We start from the raw sequence: 22,373 nt of genomic DNA on the forward strand, positions 1-22,373 counted from the left end.
TAATTATTAAAAAGTCAGAATAATTAGATACTTAGCCTTTTTTTTATTTTATTTTATTTTTTTAACTAAAACGATTAAAAGAAATTCCCAGATAGAGAATACATGTCACTTCTGAGAGATAGTTTCATTGCTCTTTTGAGCATCTGGTTTTAGGGAGTGGAGTGAGAAACATGACACCACTTCCTTCTAGTTTTTAATGAGATGCATATGTTGTAAATCTCACAGTTATGTGACACATTTACCTTTTCTACCTCTTGATGTGAGGTTAGAACCCACATGAAACCAGACCTGAGCTAACGCTAACAGTAGCGCATAGCAATGCAAGTTCAGACTACACACACTGAACTGGTAGAAAACATTAGGCATTGCTGTAATAATAGGTGGCTGTAATTCACTTTTACAACGTGTTAAGTTAGAAATTGGACATAAATTTGACTGCTGGTGATTGTGCTTTGAGCTAGAACTGTAAAAAATAGCTTAAATAGTGTATTTTTAGCCCATAAAAACCCCAACAAAACAAGTTTTTTAGTTGTTCTCTTTAAAAAACCTAACTAATTCTGTTCAGTAAAGAAAAGTTGCTTAATTTTATTTTTTTCACTCCATTTTACATCCACTGTGACTGAGGGGAGTCATGTATATTACTGCACCAGCTAGCATGATTATTTTTACTCTGGCGTGTGGAAATGTTTCATACATCCAGTTCAGTTTGGGCATTAAGAAATACTGTGCTTATTAAAAAAAAAAAGTGTTTAAAAAAGCCCATAAAGATCAAAACGTTGGATGACTTCCCAGTCCCACCCAGTGGGTTTGCTAGCCTCCATGTGCTAATGATTAGCTTAGCCAGTTTCTGTTGCAGCTGGTTGCTCATAAACATCAGTAGTTAGCTTGTAATAGATGAGAAGTTGACTGTCTTGTTCGCTTCTGTCCACATGTATATTTACAGCCGTGTAACAAACGGCACGCACATGCAAGCGCTAATAAGCAGTTCCACTTCAACGTTTAGCTAGTCTATCTCGCTGCGGTGACGGTTCTTATGATATCATCTGTGTCAGAATGCAGATCTTCACAACTGCTGTAAAAACTCCCAAAACAATTACAAAGATGAGTGATTTACAGTAGAAATGACCAGTTTAGCCTCCAGGGCTAATCTTTCCACTGACTAACTGCTTTCACCTTTGCTCACAGATTCAAACTCATTTTTACACGTCAGTCAAAAAATAGAAAGTGACTCAAAAATGTTTATTCATACCAAAAGTTGTTTCACATTAGAACAAAATCCCTTTGACCTACATGAACATGAAGATGCTTTTGAAGCTTTTAGTTGCTGCTTGATAAGGATTCATCCCACTGGTGCCAGAGCTCAGACTGCAACACAAACAGACTTCTTCCCACAAAACCACCACAGCAATATTGTAAATAAAAAAATGTGGAAACAATATGTCCTTTTCAATGTGGCTGATGAGTGAGATGTAAGGGAGGAGGGACAAGTTGCCTCCCGGTCTATCCTTCACTCTCCCCATTCCCAACGCCTAATCTTGACTGCAGATGCAAATAGTCTAAAAAACGTCCCCACCAAACATTTGCATTTAAACAAATAGATAAAGGTCATTTTGAAAAGCTGCCTCCTCATGACTGCAGTGTGAGGTGGCATATTCCATGTGTCCCTGCCCTCCTGACAGCGTGGTTAAAGCTCCCACTGTGGCACGACAGTCAGTATGGTGCTGCACACTGGGACTTAGCTTCTATAGGCAAATCCAGCAGAGGGAGAACAGACAGGCCTGTGTGTGTGTGTGTGTGTGTGTGTGTGTGTGTGTGTGTGTCACTGTTCAGCAGCATCATGGACACAGGTAAGACCGACATATTCATACACAAGTTGTGTTTATAGAAATGACGTTTCAACTTGCAAAGTTTGAGGTTTTAGTTTTTGGGGAAAAGAATGAAAGAATCTGTGAGTCAGTGTGATGCTTTGTTTTTTTAAGTATTCATGTGATGAGAAATGTCAAATAGATCTATCAATATGTCCTGTTTAAAAGGATCAGAGACGAAGGAGGTGTCAGAAAACCTTCCAAAGTTCAGATATTTCAGTGTATGTTAATAACATTATCCACAAAGCCAGACACAGTGGCCATTAGTTTAGGGAGATTTGGCAACAGGTCATTTTAAAAAGAGATAATTTAATATTATTGAGAACCTAATGGGTGCGCATGGTTGGGTGTTATCTAAAAGACCCATTCAGAAAGCTGGGGTTCTTTACATACAGTTTTTTGCATGCAATTTCCGTTTGCATAATAAAGTTTGCATTTTCATTGAGTTTAGAGCTGTGCTTCCCAGGAATGTCCCAAATCACACCAGCAGCAATATGAGATGTGTAAAAACTAATGATGGCTGAGTTTTTATTTGAAATGCTGCTTTAGCTTCTTTAGTGAGAGCAGCTACATCCTCCAGAGTTTGCTCAGAGTGAGGTTTCACCAAGTGCTTCTACTTAATTACCTCCTTTTTAGCAGTCCATTTGCATCGGCCAAACCAAAGGCAATTTCCATGACATTTACACACCAATCCCAAAGAGTCATTCACCTGGATGCATAAAACTGTGAAACATTCAAATGAACACACATTTGTGGGAATGAATGAAAATTTGTATGAAGCTGTGCTACAGATCGAACTGTTGCAGGATTTGTTTCAAACGAGGCTCCTTTCTGCTCTCCAGAATATTCCAAGAGAGTGTACCAAGGCGTTCGAGTCAAGCATACGGTTAAAGACCTGCTGGCGGAGAAGCGATCCCGACAGACCAGCGGACCCAGATATGGCGTAAGAACCGTCTCCTCTAGACTATCCTGCTTTTGTCCTTCACTTTTCTCTCAAAACAAACACTGTAACCACAGCTGACATTCTGATGGGCACACAATTAAGACAGTACCTTTAAAAACCAGAAAGAATCTCGACTCTCTGTTTACATTTTGTGTTTTGTGTGCTAACGATCCAGCAGTTGAGCCACGAACCACCTGTACCTCGCTCCCCCTCAAGCTTTCCCAAAGCCCGTCTGTAAATAGCTTAGCACAGAGAGACACAAAGCGCCAAGTCCCTCTCTGACCTCACAAAAGAACATTTACACAATGCGTGCAATGGCAATGACCACGATCTGCCTAAAACCCTCCCTGGAGCCGGAGCTGGAGCTGGAGGGAGGGGGGGAGGTTTGAGGTGGACAGGTAGCAAAGTGAAAGGGCCGAGGAGGACGCTGCCATATGTAAAGTTTGATCCCTGCACACCTGCCAGCCGATATTGTCCTCTGCCATGAATAGGCTGCAGACAAACCTCCTATTGTTGCCTCTCACACACACACACACACTCTGTCACACGCGGAAATCTGGCTGTGCTTCAGATGGCTGCATGCACAAGCAAGACTTGCTTTTCACTTCCCACAAACCACCTGTCAGAAGGCTTTTACAGGCCTGTGTTTACTCTGCTCTCTGTGCAGCGACGGCATGTCCACCTCGTAGTTATGACGACTCAGCTTGCAGGACATAAATCCCTCACATGCAGCGAAAAGCCAAAAACCTATTTCTCCTTCAGAATCATGCTGGATGCACCGGAGTTTGGTGACTTCAGTGGATGGAGGGCAGGTGCATGTAATGAAAGTGAACATTGATAATTGATGATTTATAAAATCAGTTGGCTTTCTGATTTCGATCTACAGTACAACCAACAAATAGGTCAAAACTGGTTTTAAGTAATAGTTTCAGTGAAGTCCGGGTGTGTCACTAAGCTGCAGGTCAAACATCCTGACACATGAAAGAACGGAACAGATCATAAACAACACAGTAAATACCGTAGAAAGCAGTGTGAGAGGTCAGACCTCCACCAAAAAGCTCATCCCAGGTGATGTTCTGGTCCTACATCCATCTCACATAGATCCACCATCAGATTCCAGGATGGTGGATCCATATGAGATTATCAATGGATCATTAATACTTAATCCACAGTGTCTTGTCTACATTGTCGTGTTTGTTGCTTGTTTGTTCTCTTGAAATGATGAAAAGTTGTTCCTGTTCTGGATGGTAGTATCCAGAATGTTGTTCCTGTTCTGGATGGTAGTATCCAGAATGTTGTTCCTGTTCTGGATGGTAGTATCTAGAATATTCTTCCTGTTCTGGATGGTAGAATCCAGAATGTTGTACCTGGTCTGGATGGTAGTATCCAGAATGTTGTACCTGGTCTGGATGGTAGTATCCAGAATATTCTTCCTGTTCTGGATGGTAGTATCCAGAATATTCTTCCTGTTCTGGATGGTAGTATCCAGAATATTCTTCCTGTTCTGGATGGTAGTATCCAGGATGTTGTTCCTGTTCTGGATGGTAGTATCCAGGATGTTGTTCCTGTTCTGGATGGTAGTATCCAGGATGTTGTTCCTGTTCTGGATGGTAGAATCCAGAATGTTGTACCTGGTCTGGATGGTATTATCCAGAATATTCTTCCTGTTCTGGATGGTAGTATCTAGAATGTTGTTCCTGTTCTGGATGGTAGTATCCAGGATGTTGTTCCTGTTCTGGATGGTAGTATCCAGAATGTTGTTCCTGTTCTGGATGGTAGTATCCAGAATGTTGTTCCTGTTCTGGATGGTAGTATCCAGAATGTTGTTCCTGTTCTTGATGGTAGTATCCAGAATGTTGTTCCTGTTTTGGATGGTAGTATACAGAATGTTGTTCCTGTTCTGGATGGTAGTATCCAGAATGTTGTTCCTGTTCTGGATGGTAGAATCCAGGATGTTGTTCCTGTTCTGGATGGTAGAATCCAGAATGTTGTACCTGGTCTGGATGGTAGTGTCCAGAATATTCTTCCTGTTCTGGATGGTAGTATCCAGAATGTTGTTCCTCTTCTAGATGGTAGTATCCAGAATGTGGTTCCTGTTCTGGATGGTAGTATCCAGGATGTTGTTCCTGTTCTGGATGGTAGTATCCAGGATGTTGTTCCTGTTTTGGATGGTAGTATACAGAATGTTGTTCCTGTTCTGGATGGTAGTATCCAGGATGTTGTTCCTGTTCTGGATGGTAGTATCCAGGATGTTGTTCCTGTTCTGGATGGTAGAATCCAGAATGTTGTTCTTGTTCTGGATGGTAGAATCCAGAACGTTGTTCTTGTTCCGGATGGTAGAATCCAGAATGTTGTTCCTGTTCTGGATGGTAGTATCCAGGATGTTGTTCCTGTTCTGGATGGTAGAATCCAGAATGTTGTACCTGGTCTGGATGGTATTATCCAGAATATTCTTCCTGTTCTGGATGGTATTATCCAGAATATTCTTCCTGTTCTGGATGGTAGTATCCAGAATGTTGTTCCTGTTCTGGATGGTAGTATCTAGAATATTCTTCCTGTTCTGGATGGTAGAATCCAGAATGTTGTACCTGGTCTGGATGGTAGTATCCAGAATGTTGTACCTGGTCTGGATGGTAGTATCCAGAATATTCTTCCTGTTCTGGATGGTAGTATCCAGAATATTCTTCCTGTTCTGGATGGTAGTATCCAGAATATTCTTCCTGTTCTGGATGGTAGTATCCAGGATGTTGTTCCTGTTCTGGATGGTAGTATCCAGGATGTTGTTCCTGTTCTGGATGGTAGTATCCAGGATGTTGTTCCTGTTCTAGATGGTAGAATCCAGAATGTTGTTCCTGTTCTGGATGGTAGAATCCAGAATGTTATTCCTGTTCTGGATGGTAGTATCCAGAAAGTTGTACCTGGTCTGGATGGTAGTGTCCAGAATATTCTTCCTGTTCTGGATGGTAGTATCCAGAATGTTGTTCCTGTTCTAGATGGTAGTATCCAGAATGTTGTTTCTGTTCTGGATGGTAGTATCCAGAATGTTGTTCCTGTTCTGGATGGTAGTATCCAGGATGTTGTTCCTGTTCTGGATGGTAGTATCCAGAATGTTGTTCCTGTTCTGGATGGTAGAATCCAGGATGTTGTTCCTGTTCTGGATGGTAGAATCCAGAATGTTGTACCTGGTCTGGATGGTAGTGTCCAGAATATTCTTCTTGTTCTGGATGGTAGTATCCAGAATGTTGTTCCTGTTCTGGATGGTAGTATCCAGGATGTTGTTCCTGTTCTGGATGGTAGTATCCAGGATGTTGTTCCTGTTCTGGATGGTAGTATCCAGGATGTTGTTCCTGTTCTGGATGGTAGTATCCAGGATGTTGTTCCTGTTCTGGATGGTAGAATCCAGAATGTTGTTCTTGTTCTGGATGGTACAATCCAGAACGTTGTTCTTGTTCTGGATGGTAGAATCCAGAATGTTGTTCCTGTTCTGGATGGTAGTATCCAGGATGTTGTTCCTGTTCTGGATGGTAGAATCCAGAATGTTGTACCTGGTCTGGATGGTAGTATCCAGAATGTTGTACCTGGTCTGGATGGTAGTATCCAGAATATTCTTCCTGTTCTGGATGGTAGTATCCAGAATATTCTTCCTGTTCTGGATGGTAGTATCCAGAATATTCTTCCTGTTCTGGATGGTAGTATCCAGGATGTTGTTCCTGTTCTGGATGGTAGTATCCAGGATGTTGTTCCTGTTCTGGATGGTAGTATCCAGGATGTTGTTCCTGTTCTAGATGGTAGAATCCAGAATGTTGTTCCTGTTCTGGATGGTAGAATCCAGAATGTTATTCCTGTTCTGGATGGTAGAATCCAGAATGTTGTTCCTGTTCTGGATGGTAGTATCCAGGATGTTGTTCCTGTTCTGGATGGTAGTTTCCAGGATGTTGTTCCTGTTTTGGATGGTAGTATACAGAATGTTGTTCCTGTTCTGGATGGTAGCATCCAGAATGTTGTTCCTGTTCTAGATGGTAGTATCCAGAATGTTGTTTCTGTTCTGGATGGTAGTGTCCAGAATATTCTTCCTCTTCTGGATGGTAGTATCCAGAATGTTGTTCCTGTTCTGGATGGTAGTATCCAGGATGTTGTTTCTGTTCTGGATGGTAGAATCCAGAATGTTGTTCTTGTTCTGGATGGTAGAATCCAGGATGTTGTTCCTGTTCTGGATGGTAGTATCCAGGATGTTGTTCCTGTTCTGGATGGTAGCATCCAGAATGTTGTTCCTGTTCTGGATGGTAGTATCCAGAAAGTTGTACCTGGTCTGGATGGTAGTGTCCAGAATATTCTTCCTGTTCTGGATGGTAGTATCCAGAATGTTGTTCCTGTTCTAGATGGTAGTATCCAGAATGTTGTTCCTGTTCTGGATGGTAGTATCCAGAATGTTGTTCCTGTTCTGGATGGTAGTATCCAGGATGTTGTTCCTGTTCTGGATGGTAGTATCCAGAATGTTGTTCCTGTTCTGGATGGTAGAATCCAGGATGTTGTTCCTGTTCTGGATGGTAGAATCCAGAATGTTGTACCTGGTCTGGATGGTAGTGTCCAGAATATTCTTCCTGTTCTGGATGGTAGTATCCAGAATGTTGTTCCTCTTCTAGATGGTAGTATCCAGAATGTTGTTCTTGTTCTGGATGGTAGTATCCAGAATGTTGTTCCTGTTCTGGATGGTAGTATCCAGGATGTTGTTCCTGTTCTGGATGGTAGTATCCAGGATGTTGTTCCTGTTCTGGATGGTAGTATCCAGGATGTTGTTCCTGTTCTGGATGGTAGTATCCAGGATGTTGTTCCTGTTCTGGATGGTAGAATCCAGAATGTTGTTCTTGTTCTGGATGGTACAATCCAGAACGTTGTTCTTGTTCTGGATGGTAGAATCCAGAATGTTGTTCCTGTTCTGGATGGTAGTATCCAGGATGTTGTTCCTGTTCTGGATGGTAGAATCCAGAATGTTGTACCTGGTCTGGATGGTATTATCCAGAATATTCTTCCTGTTCTGGATGGTAGTATCTAGAATGTTGTTCCTGTTCTGGATGGTAGTATCCAGGAGGTTGTTCCTGTTCTGGATGGTTGTATCCAGAATGTTGTTCCTGTTTTGGATGGTAGTATACAGAAAGTTGTTCCTGTTCTGGATGGTAGCATCCAGAATGTTGTACCTGGTCTGGATGGTATTATCCAGAATATTCTTCCTGTTCTGGATGGTAGTATCTAGAATGTTGTTCCTGTTCTGGATGGTCGTATCCAGGATGTTGTTCCTGTTCTGGATGGTAGTATCGAGGATGTTGTTCCTGTTTTGGATGGTAGTATACAGAATGTTGTTCTTGTTCTGGATGGTAGCATCCAGAATGTTGTTCCTGTTCTGGATGGTAGAATCCAGAATGTTGTACCTGGTCTGGATGGTAGTGTCCAGAATATTCTTCCTGTTCTGGATGGTAGTATCCAGAATGTTGTTCCTGTTTTAGATGGTAGTATCCAGAATGTTGTTTCTGTTCTGGATGGTAGTATCCAGAATGTTGTTCCTGTTCTGGATGGTAGTATCCAGGATGTTGTTCCTGTTCTGGATGGTAGTATCCAGGATGTTGTTCCTGTTCTGCATGGTAGTATCCAGGATGTTGTTCCTGTTCTGGATGGTAGAATCCAGAATGTTGTTCTTGTTCTGGATGCTAGATTCCAGAACGTTGTTCTTGTTCTGGATGGTAGAATCCAGAACGTTGTTCTTGTTCTGGATGGTAGAATCCAGAATGTTGTTCCTGTTCTGGATGGTAGTATCCAGAAAGTTGTACCTGGTCTGGATGGTAGTGTCCAGAATATTCTTCCTGTTCTGGATGGTAGTATCCAGAATGTTGTTTCTGTTCTAGATGGTAGTATCCAGAATGTTGTTTCTGTTCTGGATGGTACTATCCAGAATGTTGTTCCTGTTCTGGATGGTAGTATCCAGAAAGTTGTACCTGGTCTGGATGGTAGTGTCCAGAATATTCTTCCTGTTCTGGATTGTAGTATCCAGAATGTTGTTCCTGTTCTAGATGGTAGTATCCAGAATGTTGTTTCTGTTCTGGATGGTAGTATCCAGAATGTTGTTCCTGTTCTGGATGGTAGTATCCAGGATGTTGTTCTTGTTCTGGATGGTAGTATCCAGGATGTTGTTCCTGTTCTGGATGGTAGTATCCAGGATGTTGTTCCTGTTCTGGATGGTAGAATCCAGAATGTTGTTCTTGTTCTGGATGGTAGAATCCAGAACATTGTTCTTGTTCTGGATGGTAGAATCCAGAATGTTGTTCCTGTTCTGGATGGTAGTATCCAGGATGTTGTTCCTGTTCTGGATGGTAGAATCCAGAATGTTGTACCTGGTCTGGATGGTATTATCCAGAATATTCTTCCTGTTCTGGATGGTAGTATCTAGAATGTTGTTCCTGTTCTGGATGGTCGTATCCAGGATGTTGTTCCTGTTCTGGATGGTAGTATCGAGGATGTTGTTCCTGTTTTGGATGGTAGTATACAGAATGTTGTTCTTGTTCTGGATGGTAGCATCCAGAATGTTGTTCCTGTTCTGGATGGTAGAATCCAGAATGTTGTACCTGGTCTGGATGGTAGTGTCCAGAATATTCTTCCTGTTCTGGATGGTAGTATCCAGAATGTTGTTCCTGTTTTAGATGGTAGTATCCAGAATGTTGTTTCTGTTCTGGATGGTAGTATCCAGAATGTTGTTCCTGTTCTGGATGGTAGTATCCAGGATGTTGTTCCTGTTCTGGATGGTAGTATCCAGGATGTTGTTCCTGTTCTGCATGGTAGTATCCAGGATGTTGTTCCTGTTCTGGATGGTAGAATCCAGAATTTTGTTCTTGTTCTGGATGCTAGATTCCAGAACGTTGTTCTTGTTCTGGATGGTAGAATCCAGAACGTTGTTCTTGTTCTGGATGGTAGAATCCAGAATGTTGTTCCTGTTCTGGATGGTAGTATCCAGAAAGTTGTACCTGGTCTGGATGGTAGTGTCCAGAATATTCTTCCTGTTCTGGATGGTAGTATCCAGAATGTTGTTTCTGTTCTAGATGGTAGTATCCAGAATGTTGTTTCTGTTCTGGATGGTACTATCCAGAATGTTGTTCCTGTTCTGGATGGTAGTATCCAGAAAGTTGTACCTGGTCTGGATGGTAGTGTCCAGAATATTCTTCCTGTTCTGGATTGTAGTATCCAGAATGTTGTTCCTGTTCTAGATGGTAGTATCCAGAATGTTGTTTCTGTTCTGGATGGTAGTATCCAGAATGTTGTTCCTGTTCTGGATGGTAGTATCCAGGATGTTGTTCTTGTTCTGGATGGTAGTATCCAGGATGTTGTTCCTGTTCTGGATGGTAGTATCCAGGATGTTGTTCCTGTTCTGGATGGTAGAATCCAGAATGTTGTTCTTGTTCTGGATGGTAGAATCCAGAACATTGTTCTTGTTCTGGATGGTAGAATCCAGAATGTTGTTCCTGTTCTGGATGGTAGTATCCAGGATGTTGTTCCTGTTCTGGATGGTAGAATCCAGAATGTTGTACCTGGTCTGGATGGTATTATCCAGAATATTCTTCCTGTTCTGGATGGTAGTATCTAGAATGTTGTTCCTGTTCTGGATGGTAGTATCCAGGATGTTGTTCCTTTTCTGGATGGTAGTATCCAGAATGTTGTTCCTGTTCTGGATGGTAGTATCCAGAATGTTGTTCCTGTTCTGGATGGTAGTATCCAGAATGTTCTTCCTGTTCTTGATGGTAGTATCCAGAATGTTGTTCCTGTTTTGGATGGTAGTATACAGAATGTTGTTCCTGTTCTGGATGGTAGTATCCAGGATGTTGTTCCTGTTCTGGATGGTAGAATCCAGAATGTTGTACCTGGTCTGGATGGTATTATCCAGAATATTCTTCCTGTTCTGGATGGTAGTATCTAGAATGTTGTTCCTGTTCTGGATGGTAGTATCCAGGATGTTGTTCCTGTTCTGGATGGTTGTATCCAGAATGTTGTTCCTGTTTTGGATGGTAGTATACAGAAAGTTGTTCCTGTTCTGGATGGTAGCATCCAGAATGTTGTACCCTGTCTGGATGGTATTATCCAGAATATTCTTCCTGTTCTGGATGGTAGTATCTAGAATGTTGTTCCTGTTCTGGATGGTCGTATCCAGGATGTTGTTCCTGTTCTGGATGGTAGTATCGAGGATGTTGTTCCTGTTTTGGATGGTAGTATACAGAATGTTGTTCTTGTTCTGGATGGTAGCATCCAGAATGTTGTTCCTGTTCTGGATGGTAGAATCCAGAATGTTATTCCTGTTCTGGATGGTAGAATCCAGAATGTTGTTCCTGTTCTGGATGGTAGTATCCAGGATGTTGTTCCTGTTCTGGATGGTAGTTTCCAGGATGTTGTTCCTGTTTTGGATGGTAGTATACAGAATGTTGTTCCTGTTCTGGATGGTAGCATCCAGAATGTTGTTCCTGTTCTAGATGGTAGTATCCAGAATGTTGTTTCTGTTCTGGATGGTAGTGTCCAGAATATTCTTCCTCTTCTGGATGGTAGTATCCAGAATGTTGTTCCTGTTCTGGATGGTAGAATCCAGAATGTTGTACCTGGTCTGGATGGTATTATCCAGAATATTCTTCCTGTTCTGGATGGTAGTATCTAGAATGTTGTTCCTGTTCTGGATGGTCGTATCCAGGATGTTGTTCCTGTTCTGGATGGTAGTATCGAGGATGTTGTTCCTGTTTTGGATGGTAGTATACAGAATGTTGTTCTTGTTCTGGATGGTAGCATCCAGAATGTTGTTCCTGTTCTGGATGGTAGAATCCAGAATGTTGTACCTGGTCTGGATGGTAGTGTCCAGAATATTCTTCCTGTTCTGGATGGTAGTATCCAGAATGTTGTTCCTGTTTTAGATGGTAGTATCCAGAATGTTGTTTCTGTTCTGGATGGTAGTATCCAGAATGTTGTTCCTGTTCTGGATGGTAGTATCCAGGATGTTGTTCCTGTTCTGGATGGTAGTATCCAGGATGTTGTTCCTGTTCTGCATGGTAGTATCCAGGATGTTGTTCCTGTTCTGGATGGTAGAATCCAGAATGTTGTTCTTGTTCTGGATGCTAGATTCCAGAAAGTTGTTCTTGTTCTGGATGGTAGAATCCAGAACGTTGTTCTTGTTCTGGATGGTAGAATCCAGAATGTTGTTCCTGTTCTGGATGGTAGTATCCAGAAAGTTGTACCTGGTCTGGATGGTAGTGTCCAGAATATTCTTCCTGTTCTGGATGGTAGTATCCAGAATGTTGTTCCTGTTCTAGATGGTAGTATCCAGAATGTTGTTTCTGTTCTGGATGGTAGTATCCAGAATGTTGTTCCTGTTCTGGATGGTAGTATCCAGAAAGTTGTACCTGGTCTGGATGGTAGTGTCCAGAATATTCTTCCTGTTCTGGATTGTAGTATCCAGAATGTTGTTCCTGTTCTAGATGGTAGTATCCAGAATGTTGTTTCTGTTCTGGATGGTAGTATCCAGAATGTTGTTCCTGTTCTGGATGGTAGTATCCAGGATGTTGTTCTTGTTCTGGATGGTAGTATCCAGGATGTTGTTCCTGTTCTGGATGGTAGTATCCAGGATGTTGTTCCTGTTCTGGATGGTAGAATCCAGAATGTTGTTCTTGTTCTGGATGGTAGAATCCAGAACATTGTTCTTGTTCTGGATGGTAGAATCCAGAATGTTGTTCCTGTTCTGGATGGTAGTATCCAGGATGTTGTTCCTGTTCTGGATGGTAGAATCCAGAATGTTGTACCTGGTCTGGATGGTATTATCCAGAATATTCTTCCTGTTCTGGATGGTAGTATCTAGAATGTTGTTCCTGTTCTGGATGGTAGTATCCAGGATGTTGTTCCTTTTCTGGATGGTAGTATCCAGAATGTTGTTCCTGTTCTGGATGGTAGTATCCAGAATGTTGTTCCTGTTCTGGATGGTAGTATCCAGAATGTTCTTCCTGTTCTTGATGGTAGTATCCAGAATGTTGTTCCTGTTTTGGATGGTAGTATACAGAATGTTGTTCCTGTTCTGGATGGTAGTATCCAGGATGTTGTTCCTGTTCTGGATGGTAGAATCCAGAATGTTGTACCTGGTCTGGATGGTATTATCCAGAATATTCTTCCTGTTCTGGATGGTAGTATCTAGAATGTTGTTCCTGTTCTGGATGGTAGTATCCAGGATGTTGTTCCTGTTCTGGATGGTTGTATCCAGAATGTTGTTCCTGTTTTGGATGGTAGTATACAGAAAGTTGTTCCTGTTCTGGATGGTAGCATCCAGAATGTTGTACCTGGTCTGGATGGTATTATCCAGAATATTCTTCCTGTTCTGGATGGTAGTATCTAGAATGTTGTTCCTGTTCTGGATGGTCGTATCCAGGATGTTGTTCCTGTTCTGGATGGTAGTATCGAGGATGTTGTTCCTGTTTTGGATGGTAGTATACAGAATGTTGTTCTTGTTCTGGATGGTAGCATCCAGAATGTTGTTCCTGTTCTGGATGGTAGAATCCAGAATGTTGTACCTGGTCTGGATGGTAGTGTCCAGAATATTCTTCCTGTTCTGGATGGTAGTATCCAGAATGTTGTTCCTGTTTTAGATGGTAGTATCCAGAATGTTGTTTCTGTTCTGGATGGTAGTATCCAGAATGTTCTTCCTGTTCTGGATGGTAGTATCCAGGATGTTGTTCCTGTTCTGGATGGTAGTATCCAGGATGTTGTTCCTGTTCTGCATGGTAGTATCCAGGATGTTGTTCCTGTTCTGGATGGTAGAATCCAGAATGTTGTTCTTGTTCTGGATGCTAGATTCCAGAACGTTGTTCTTGTTCTGGATGGTAGAATCCAGAACGTTGTTCTTGTTCTGGATGGTAGAATCCAGAATGTTGTTCCTGTTCTGGATGGTAGTATCCAGAAAGTTGTACCTGGTCTGGATGGTAGTGTCCAGAATATTCTTCCTGTTCTGGATGGTAGTATCCAGAATGTTGTTCCTGTTCTAGATGGTAGTATCCAGAATGTTGTTTCTGTTCTGGATGGTAGTATCCAGAATGTTGTTCCTGTTCTGGATGGTAGTATCCAGAAAGTTGTACCTGGTCTGGATGGTAGTGTCCAGAATATTCTTCCTGTTCTGGATTGTAGTATCCAGAATGTTGTTCCTGTTCTAGATGGTAGTATCCAGAATGTTGTTTCTGTTCTGGATGGTAGTATCCAGAATGTTGTTCCTGTTCTGGATGGTAGTATCCAGGATGTTGTTCTTGTTCTGGATGGTAGTATCCAGGATGTTGTTCCTGTTCTGGATGGTAGTATCCAGGATGTTGTTCCTGTTCTGGATGGTAGAATCCAGAATGTTGTTCTTGTTCTGGATGGTAGAATCCAGAACATTGTTCTTGTTCTGGATGGTAGAATCCAGAATGTTGTTCCTGTTCTGGATGGTAGTATCCAGGATGTTGTTCCTGTTCTGGATGGTAGAATCCAGAATGTTGTACCTGGTCTGGATGGTATTATCCAGAATATTCTTCCTGTTCTGGATGGTAGTATCTAGAATGTTGTTCCTGTTCTGGATGGTAGTATCCAGGATGTTGTTCCTTTTCTGGATGGTAGTATCCAGAATGTTGTTCCTGTTCTGGATGGTAGTATCCAGAATGTTGTTCCTGTTCTGGATGGTAGTATCCAGAATGTTCTTCCTGTTCTTGATGGTAGTATCCAGAATGTTGTTCCTGTTTTGGATGGTAGTATACAGAATGTTGTTCCTTTTCTGGATGGTAGTATCCAGAATGTTGTTCCTGTTCTGGATGGTAGAATCCAGGATGTTGTTCCTGTTCTGGATGGTAGAATCCAGAATGTTGTACCTGGTCTGGATGGTAGTGTCCAGAATATTCTTCCTGTTCTGGATGGTAGTATCCAGAATGTTGTTCCTCTTCTAGATGGTAGTATCCAGAATGTGGTTCCTGTTCTGGATGGTAGTATCCAGGATGTTGTTCCTGTTCTGGATGGTAGTATCCAGGATGTTGTTCCTGTTTTGGATGGTAGTATACAGAATGTTGTTCCTGTTCTGGATGGTAGTATCCAGGATGTTGTTCCTGTTCTGGATGGTAGTATCCAGGATGTTGTTCCTGTTCTGGATGGTAGAATCCAGAATGTTGTTCTTGTTCTGGATGGTAGAATCCAGAACGTTGTTCTTGTTCTGGATGGTAGAATCCAGAATGTTGTTCCTGTTCTGGATGGTAGTATCCAGGATGTTGTTCCTGTTCTGGATGGTAGAATCCAGAATGTTGTACCTGGTCTGGATGGTATTATCCAGAATATTCTTCCTGTTCTGGATGGTAGTATCTAGAATGTTGTTCCTGTTCTGGATGGTCGTATCCAGGATGTTGTTCCTGTTCTGGATGGTAGTATCCAGGATGTTGTTCCTGTTTTGGATGGTAGTATACAGAATGTTGTTCCTGTTCTGGATGGTAGCATCCAGAATGTTGTTCCTGTTCTGGATGGTAGAATCCAGAATGTTGTACCTGGTCTGGATGGTAGTGTCCAGAATATTCTTCCTGTTCTGGATGGTAGTATCCAGAATGTTGTTTCTGTTCTGGATGGTAGTATCCAGAATGTTGTTCCTGTTCTGGATGGTAGTATCCAGGATGTTGTTCCTGTTCTGGATGGTAGTATCCAGGATGTTGTTCCTGTTCTGCATGGTAGTATCCAGGATGTTGTTCCTGTTCTGGATGGTAGAATCCAGAATGTTGTTCTTGTTCTGGATGCTAGATTCCAGAACGTTGTTCTTGTTCTGGATGGTAGAATCCAGAACGTTGTTCTTGTTCTGGATGGTAGAATCCAGAATGTTGTTCCTGTTCTGGATGGTAGTATCCAGAAAGTTGTACCTGGTCTGGATGGTAGTGTCCAGAATATTCTTCCTGTTCTGGATGGTAGTATCCAGAATGTTGTTTCTGTTCTGGATGGTAGTATCCAGAATGTTGTTCCTGTTCTGGATGGTAGTATCCAGGATGTTGTTCTTGTTCTGGATGGTAGTATCCAGGATGTTGTTCCTGTTCTGGATGGTAGTATCCAGGATGTTGTTCCTGTTCTGGATGGTAGAATCCAGAATGTTGTTCTTGTTCTGGATGGTAGAATCCAGAACGTTGTTCTTGTTCTGGATGGTAGAATCCAGAATGTTGTTCCTGTTCTGGATGGTAGTATCCAGGATGTTGTTCCTGTTCTGGATGGTAGAATCCAGAATGTTGTACCTGGTCTGGATGGTATTATCCAGAATATTCTTCCTGTTCTGGATGGTAGTATCTAGGATGTTGTTCCTGTTCTAGATGGTAGTATCCAGGATGTTGTTCCTGTTCTGGATGGTAGTATCCAGAATGTTGTTCCTGTTCTGGATGGTAGTATCCAGAATGTTGTTCCTGTTCTGGATGGTAGTATCCAGAATGTTGTTCCTGTTCTGGATGGTAGTATCCAGAATGTGTTTCCTGTTTTGGATGGTAGTATACAGAATGTTGTTCCTGTTCTGGATGGTAGTATCCAGAATGTTGTTCCTGTTCTGGATGGTAGAATCCAGGATGTTGTTCCTGTTCTGGATGGTAGAATCCAGAATGTTGTACCTGGTCTGGATGGTAGTGTCCAGAATATTCTTCCTGTTCTGGATGGTAGTATCCAGAATGTTGTTCCTCTTCTAGATGGTAGTATCCAGAATGTTGTTCCTGTTCTGGATGGTAGTATCCAGGATGTTGTTCCTGTTCTGGATGGTAGTATCCAGGATGTTGTTCCTGTTTTGGATGGTAGTATACAGAATGTTGTTCCTGTTCTGGATGGTAGTATCCAGGATGTTGTTCCTGTTCTGGATGGTAGTATCCAGGATGTTGTTCCTGTTCTGGATGGTAGAATCCAGAATGTTGTTCTTGTTCTGGATGGTAGAATCCAGAACGTTGTTCTTGTTCTGGATGGTAGAATCCAGAATGTTGTTCCTGTTCTGGATGGTAGTATCCAGGATGTTGTTCCTTTTCTGGATGGTAGAATCCAGAATGTTGTACCTGGTCTGGATGGTATTATCCAGAATATTCTTCCTGTTCTGGATGGTAGTATCTAGAATGTTGTTCCTGTTCTGGATGGTAGTATCCAGGATGTTGTTCCTGTTCTGGATGGTAGTATCCAGAATGTTGTTCTTGTTCTGGATGGTAGTATCCAGAATATTCTTCCTGTTCTGGATGGTAGTATCCAGAATGTTGTTCCTGTTCTGGATGGTAGTATCCAGAATGTTTTTCCTGTTCTGGATGGTAGCATCCAGAATGTTGCTGGGATCCACATCTACCTTTTTATATCTTATAAAACCTGTTGGGAACTTCTCCTGGATTTTCTCACCATGTATTGTATATGCAGATATTCTGAAAATGGTTCTATCCTTCACAACATTCATGCATCCAGATGCTGATCTGGAATACTTCCAATGTTTAAAGGAGTCTAATGTGGACCATGACCAGTCTCAGAAACACATGAAAGTCCAGTCCAGGAGTTTTTGTGTAACGTTGCAGACAGACAGACAGATAAACGCAGCCAACAACGTGGCTTGTTGGAGGTAATAATTCCCTCCTTGTGCAGGAAAATAAGCCTCCGTTTGCTTTTCTTTAAACTTTTGGAAGGAAGCGTTAAGCAGGGATTCCTGGTGTGGAACAGAATTTAGATGGACTTTGCTGACGTCTCCAGAGCCGCTGTTAAATGTTTACTTTAGAGGAACAAACCTGCCGTCTGCTTCACGTGGGTCTGCCGGGGTCAACAGGTTCACAAAGCAGCTGTACAAGAAGATTCCTATAAACAGGATCCTGACAGCAGATTGGCTTTATTTATTTATTTATTTATACATTTATTTATTGTGTCTTATTTGTTTTGGATCATTTTTAACTAAATGAAAGTTTACGTTGACACCCTGCGTTCATGTTTCCCTTTGAAATGGAGAAACATCTGGAGGGAAAACGAGGGACATGCAGCAGAGTTAACATCTGTCCAGATCTTCTCCACCGACGCCAAACAGCTGATTCTGCTCCTCCATCTGGTTTACTGGATCAGGTGTCTGAAGTCTAGCAGCCAGGGTCTCTGTTCCCTGTGGAGGAACCAAACTCACCTTTCTCCTCATCCCGGAGGGAGGTGGTCTCTGATAGACCTGCCCAGTGGGGACCAGTGTTGTCATGATGGAGGACAGAGTTGGGAAGACTGGGACGATATGGGATGGTTGCAGAACCCCATCTCCATGTCTCTCTGCGTTTTGAGTTCCTCCAGCATGGTGGATGCTGCAACCAGAAGCTGTTTTCCTGTCAGTGCAGCAACCAGCAGCTTCTCCACGTCTCCTCCACACACTGAGCCAACAATGTAACTCCCCCAGCAGCAGCATGCCCAGACGTCCTGCCAGAACGGCTCCAGATGGTCTCACCTGAGGTACCAGAGGCTTACAACAAGAGTCAGCAGCAGAATCAGCTGTTTGGCCGGTTTTAACGCACATCCTGAACCTGCTGCTCGTCTCATGAATGCATAGCCCTTCCAGATGTGTCTCCAGACAGACAGACAGAGGATTTATTACCAAGAAGCTTTGTTGAAGAAATGATCTACCAAACACTTGTTTGCAAACATCGTGTGCTGAGAATTAATGCTGGTTTGTCTCCTTCGGTCTTTCAACACGCCTGCAGGCATGTTAAGCATCGCAGTGGGAATCATAACTTATACCTAACAGGAAGATGTTCACAGATGTTGGTTTATGGTTGAGTTAAATCGCCCCTTGGCGTTCTTTCCAAACACAGTTTAGATATGTCACTTTGACACGATTAGCTGCTAGCATGCAGTAACGTGTCCTAACAGCTTGCAGCATTATCATCCGGACCAGTTCAGATTAATACAGGCAGACAGTAACAATAGCACACTGCTTGCAGGTATTTACTCTCCTTTTCTATGCAAGGTTTACTTGCGTGTTTATAAATGATGCTTGAAGAGCAGAGGCACACAGTAACTACAGCTTCCCATGTCCTTGTGTTAGCTTATGCCACTCTATCTCGGGGAATAAAAGGCCATTGAGAGGGAAGAGTAAACCCAGACCGCAGGGTAATTCCACTCATGTTGGGGCATGAAAAGCATAAAGAACTAACATCATTCCTCTTCAGCTGCTTACTATTTCTACTGAGGTGTGCCCAGACTTGCTGCTATTACATAAAACAGCTGAAACAGTCAGAAATAAAGGTGGGATTCAGTAAGCTGGAGGCGTTTTGTCATGTATCTGAAAGTGAATGAGCTAAAAGGCAACAAAACCGCACAGTTTGGGATGAGACTGATCCCCAGTGTTCAACTGATGTCCTTCACAAACACACAGGGATGGAAAAGATAAAAGAAATGGTTCATTTTCAGCCTAAAAATGTAATAAACATATAAGGAGAGAAATGCAGAAGAGAGAAACAAACTGCATGTTGTTTAACAGGTGTTTTGCATCGGAAGGAAGAGCTTCTTTTTTTCTGTGAAACAAGGTTAAATAACTCCATCAGTGTGTGCTCACGTCCCCAACGAGTTACAAACACACATTATCGGAGCGTCTGAGCTGCAGCGAGCTGATTTCCATACGCAGCCTTCAGAGATGCAGTGAGCCATACCTGGGCCACATGAGGAAGTCTTGGCACCGGCAAATCACATTCAAATTCAGCCCTCAAAATTTGCTTACATCCCAGCCAACACCGGCTTAATATCAACTCTTTCATGTTAGCCATATGCAAACAAGCGCCTTGGCCATTCTACGTCCTGCTGGAGCCGGCAGGCCTCTGCAGAAAGACTCAGACTCACAGATTATCTCAGCTGCTGATCAGTAACTCACATTTAGTACTGAAGCCAGGAAGGACGAGCTGTAAAGACACGGTAAACACGTCAAGGTGCTTCACAACTTCCTAACTTTAGCTGAAATTCACGCAGAGATCCCCGACCTCGAGGAGAAACAGCTCTGAATCGTTCTCCTAACAAGACATACGTAGCAAATCGATTTTAAATGGCTTGAAGCGTAACTGGAATTACAGAATAAAACATTTGCATGTCTCGGTGGTCAAGAGGACGCATTCATGGTAAATTGGTCTTGGTTGTATTCAGGGAGGCTTTGAATATAAGCAGTATTATTTAAAGTAGATGAGAAATCCAAGAAGAGGAGAGTTTGAGCCTTGTTGCCATGGAGACGAGGACTGAACTTCCTGGATTTGTGGATGAATTTCTGGCAGAAACATGATAAAAAAGTAACGAAGGAGCTGAAACAAAACCTGGTCTGTGTGATTGTTCTGAGACGGGGAGATGAGCTGGTATTGAGGAGCGGTCGAGGTTTGATGACTTTCACTGGGATCAGACACAACATATGATTTTCTTTTTAACCTCCTGCGATCTGGAATCCACACACGTGGAAATCCCATCTGCACCAGAATCATTTACAAATTTACCGTCTTCAAGAGTCAGAAGAGAAAATCTTTATTCTTTCATTTTTAAATAATCTGGTGAATTTATATACAAATATACATACATATGTATTTTCTGCTAATTTGACCTAAAAATTGAATTTCCCCAACTTTTAGTGAGTGGTGTATTTATTCAACATAATCTTTATTGGTTCTTCTGAGCCTGAGACTGCCGGAGGAACCGGCCAGCTCAGACTAGAAGGCTTTTTTTATTTTTGTTTTATTTGTTTAACCTTTATTTTATCTGGTAAAATAACTGAACAACTTCTCGTTTACAAGGCCGGTTAAAAAAGAAAAGCTGCGAGGATCGGTGGGTCTGATTGGCTGCCGCTGAGTGTCGTACATCTTGAAACGATCAGGTTTCAACGCCACAACTCATCGATGAGGCAGAGTTTATTCAGTAAAAGTGTGACGTGGTGTGGATGTGATAAACCACCAGCTGAACCCTGACCCATCCGGTGGCGGTGGCGAGGCGGGAGTCCCACCTGGCTGTCAGGGTCTACGGATCAGACACATCATTAGTTCAGACCGGATCACAACGAATGATCCGGACTAAAGCAGACAGCAGAAGCTTCTGAACTGAAGCAGATTTTCTTGCTTCAGAGATTCAGATGAAACTAATTCAGCTTCTGTCTTGCCTCCCATCTCTTCTCTGAGGTCTCTCCAGCCAGTAAAAGTCCCCTCAGTTTCTCTCTGAGGGGACATTATGGGATCCTCCCATAATGTCCTCTTGGGTTTTTGTGATGAATCGGCCGTTGTGCGCGTTCAGAACAGTGCCGATGTGCAGCAGCTTTAACTCGGTTGTAAAATGATGCTGGAAAATAAGGTTTGTTTTGTGGTTTCTGAGCGGAGCCACGATGTTTGGGAGCGCAGGTGCAGGACTGGTGGAAGAGTTTGTTCCTAACGATGGAGGATGATGGGATCAGACTGGGTTCTCTGGGAGGACAAATAAACAAAGACTTTGGTAACCTCAGGAATACTAGAGAGCAGAGACCAGGAGGTCGTAGTACGATCTGGAGTTGAATGCTGGATGTACTGCTGTGTGATGGGTTGATGAATGACAGCGGTGACACACACACACACACACACACATGCATGTTGTCAGAGTGCCAGCTGAAGCCTTCTGTCTGTCTGTCTCACAGGGAGGATCCACCACTCCACCTTCCTTTGTCCAGATGCCAGGTGAGACATCTTCACCTTGTCTGTCAATGCTTCAGCTGCCTGTTGCCGTGGTAACAGCGATTTCTGTCCTCCTCCAGGGTCTCACGTGCTGCCCAGCTACTACGGCATGAGACGTCCTTTCATCTCCGACTCCGACTTCTGTCCGTCCACCAAGCAGTTCTCCCCTGACGTCTACTCCTCCCCCCTCGGGGGTAAACCCCTCGGCTGCGAGCCGTCCACCATGTCCAGCTACTCCTCCCTCATCGACAGCTACTACCCGGAGACCTTCGGAGACTACCGCAGCGCCGCCACCTTCTCCAGCACGGGGGGGTCCTTCCTGCCTTCTCCCGCCATCTCCTCCCTGCTGCAGCCTTTCGGCTCCGAGCCGTCACACTTATTCCTGGTAAGATTCTGGATCAGAGGGATGAACGTTTCCAATCCCAGCCTGCCTGATGTGTTCCTCCACATGCCTGAAATCACACAAACCTCCATCAGGTTTCATGAAATGTACCCTGCAGCTGTCAGACTCTTCTTCCTCAGCTGCAGCCATGTGACGGTTTTATCAGGAGAAAATCCACTTCAGGTGCTCCAGGACCAGACTCCAGGTCAGCACCACCAGGGCCGGTCTCCTGCAGGTGTGTTGGAGCGTGGAGACAACACAGATCTGCAGGATGCTGGCCTTCGAGGATCCTTCCCTAAACCTGTGGTTTAGAGGAAGATCGTGTTTGAGGTTGATTTAAATCATCCAGCATGTTGAACATCAGCCTGGAAATACTCAGATTACTGAAGATATTCTCCTTTCATGGCCTGCAGCGAGGAGACGCTTCAGACCGGATCCTTGGAAACATTTCCTGGATCCGACAGAGAAAAATAATAAAGTCTCAAATTAGCTTAAGATGCAAG

General features: G+C 43.0%; 1 protein-coding gene across 1 annotated transcript in view; it reads left to right on the forward strand.

The window, feature by feature from the left end:
- Positions 1-1,656: 1,656 nt before the first annotated feature.
- LOC306760931 (POU class 2 homeobox associating-factor 2-like) overlaps positions 1,657-22,373 on the forward strand; it is a gene marked incomplete at both ends in the record, with an annotated part of 24,770 nt that continues 4,053 nt past the window's right edge. Inside the window, 5 exon segments of the mRNA XM_079246983.1 lie at positions 1,657-1,811; positions 1,813-1,847; positions 2,708-2,808; positions 21,452-21,491; positions 21,569-21,873. Coding sequence (XP_079103109.1) covers positions 1,657-1,811; positions 1,813-1,847; positions 2,708-2,808; positions 21,452-21,491; positions 21,569-21,873 — 636 coding nt within the window.

This window comes from Telmatherina bonti, assembly GCF_933228915.1.
Source record: "Telmatherina bonti genome assembly, chromosome: 9".
NCBI lineage: Eukaryota > Metazoa > Chordata > Actinopteri > Atheriniformes > Telmatherinidae > Telmatherina > Telmatherina bonti.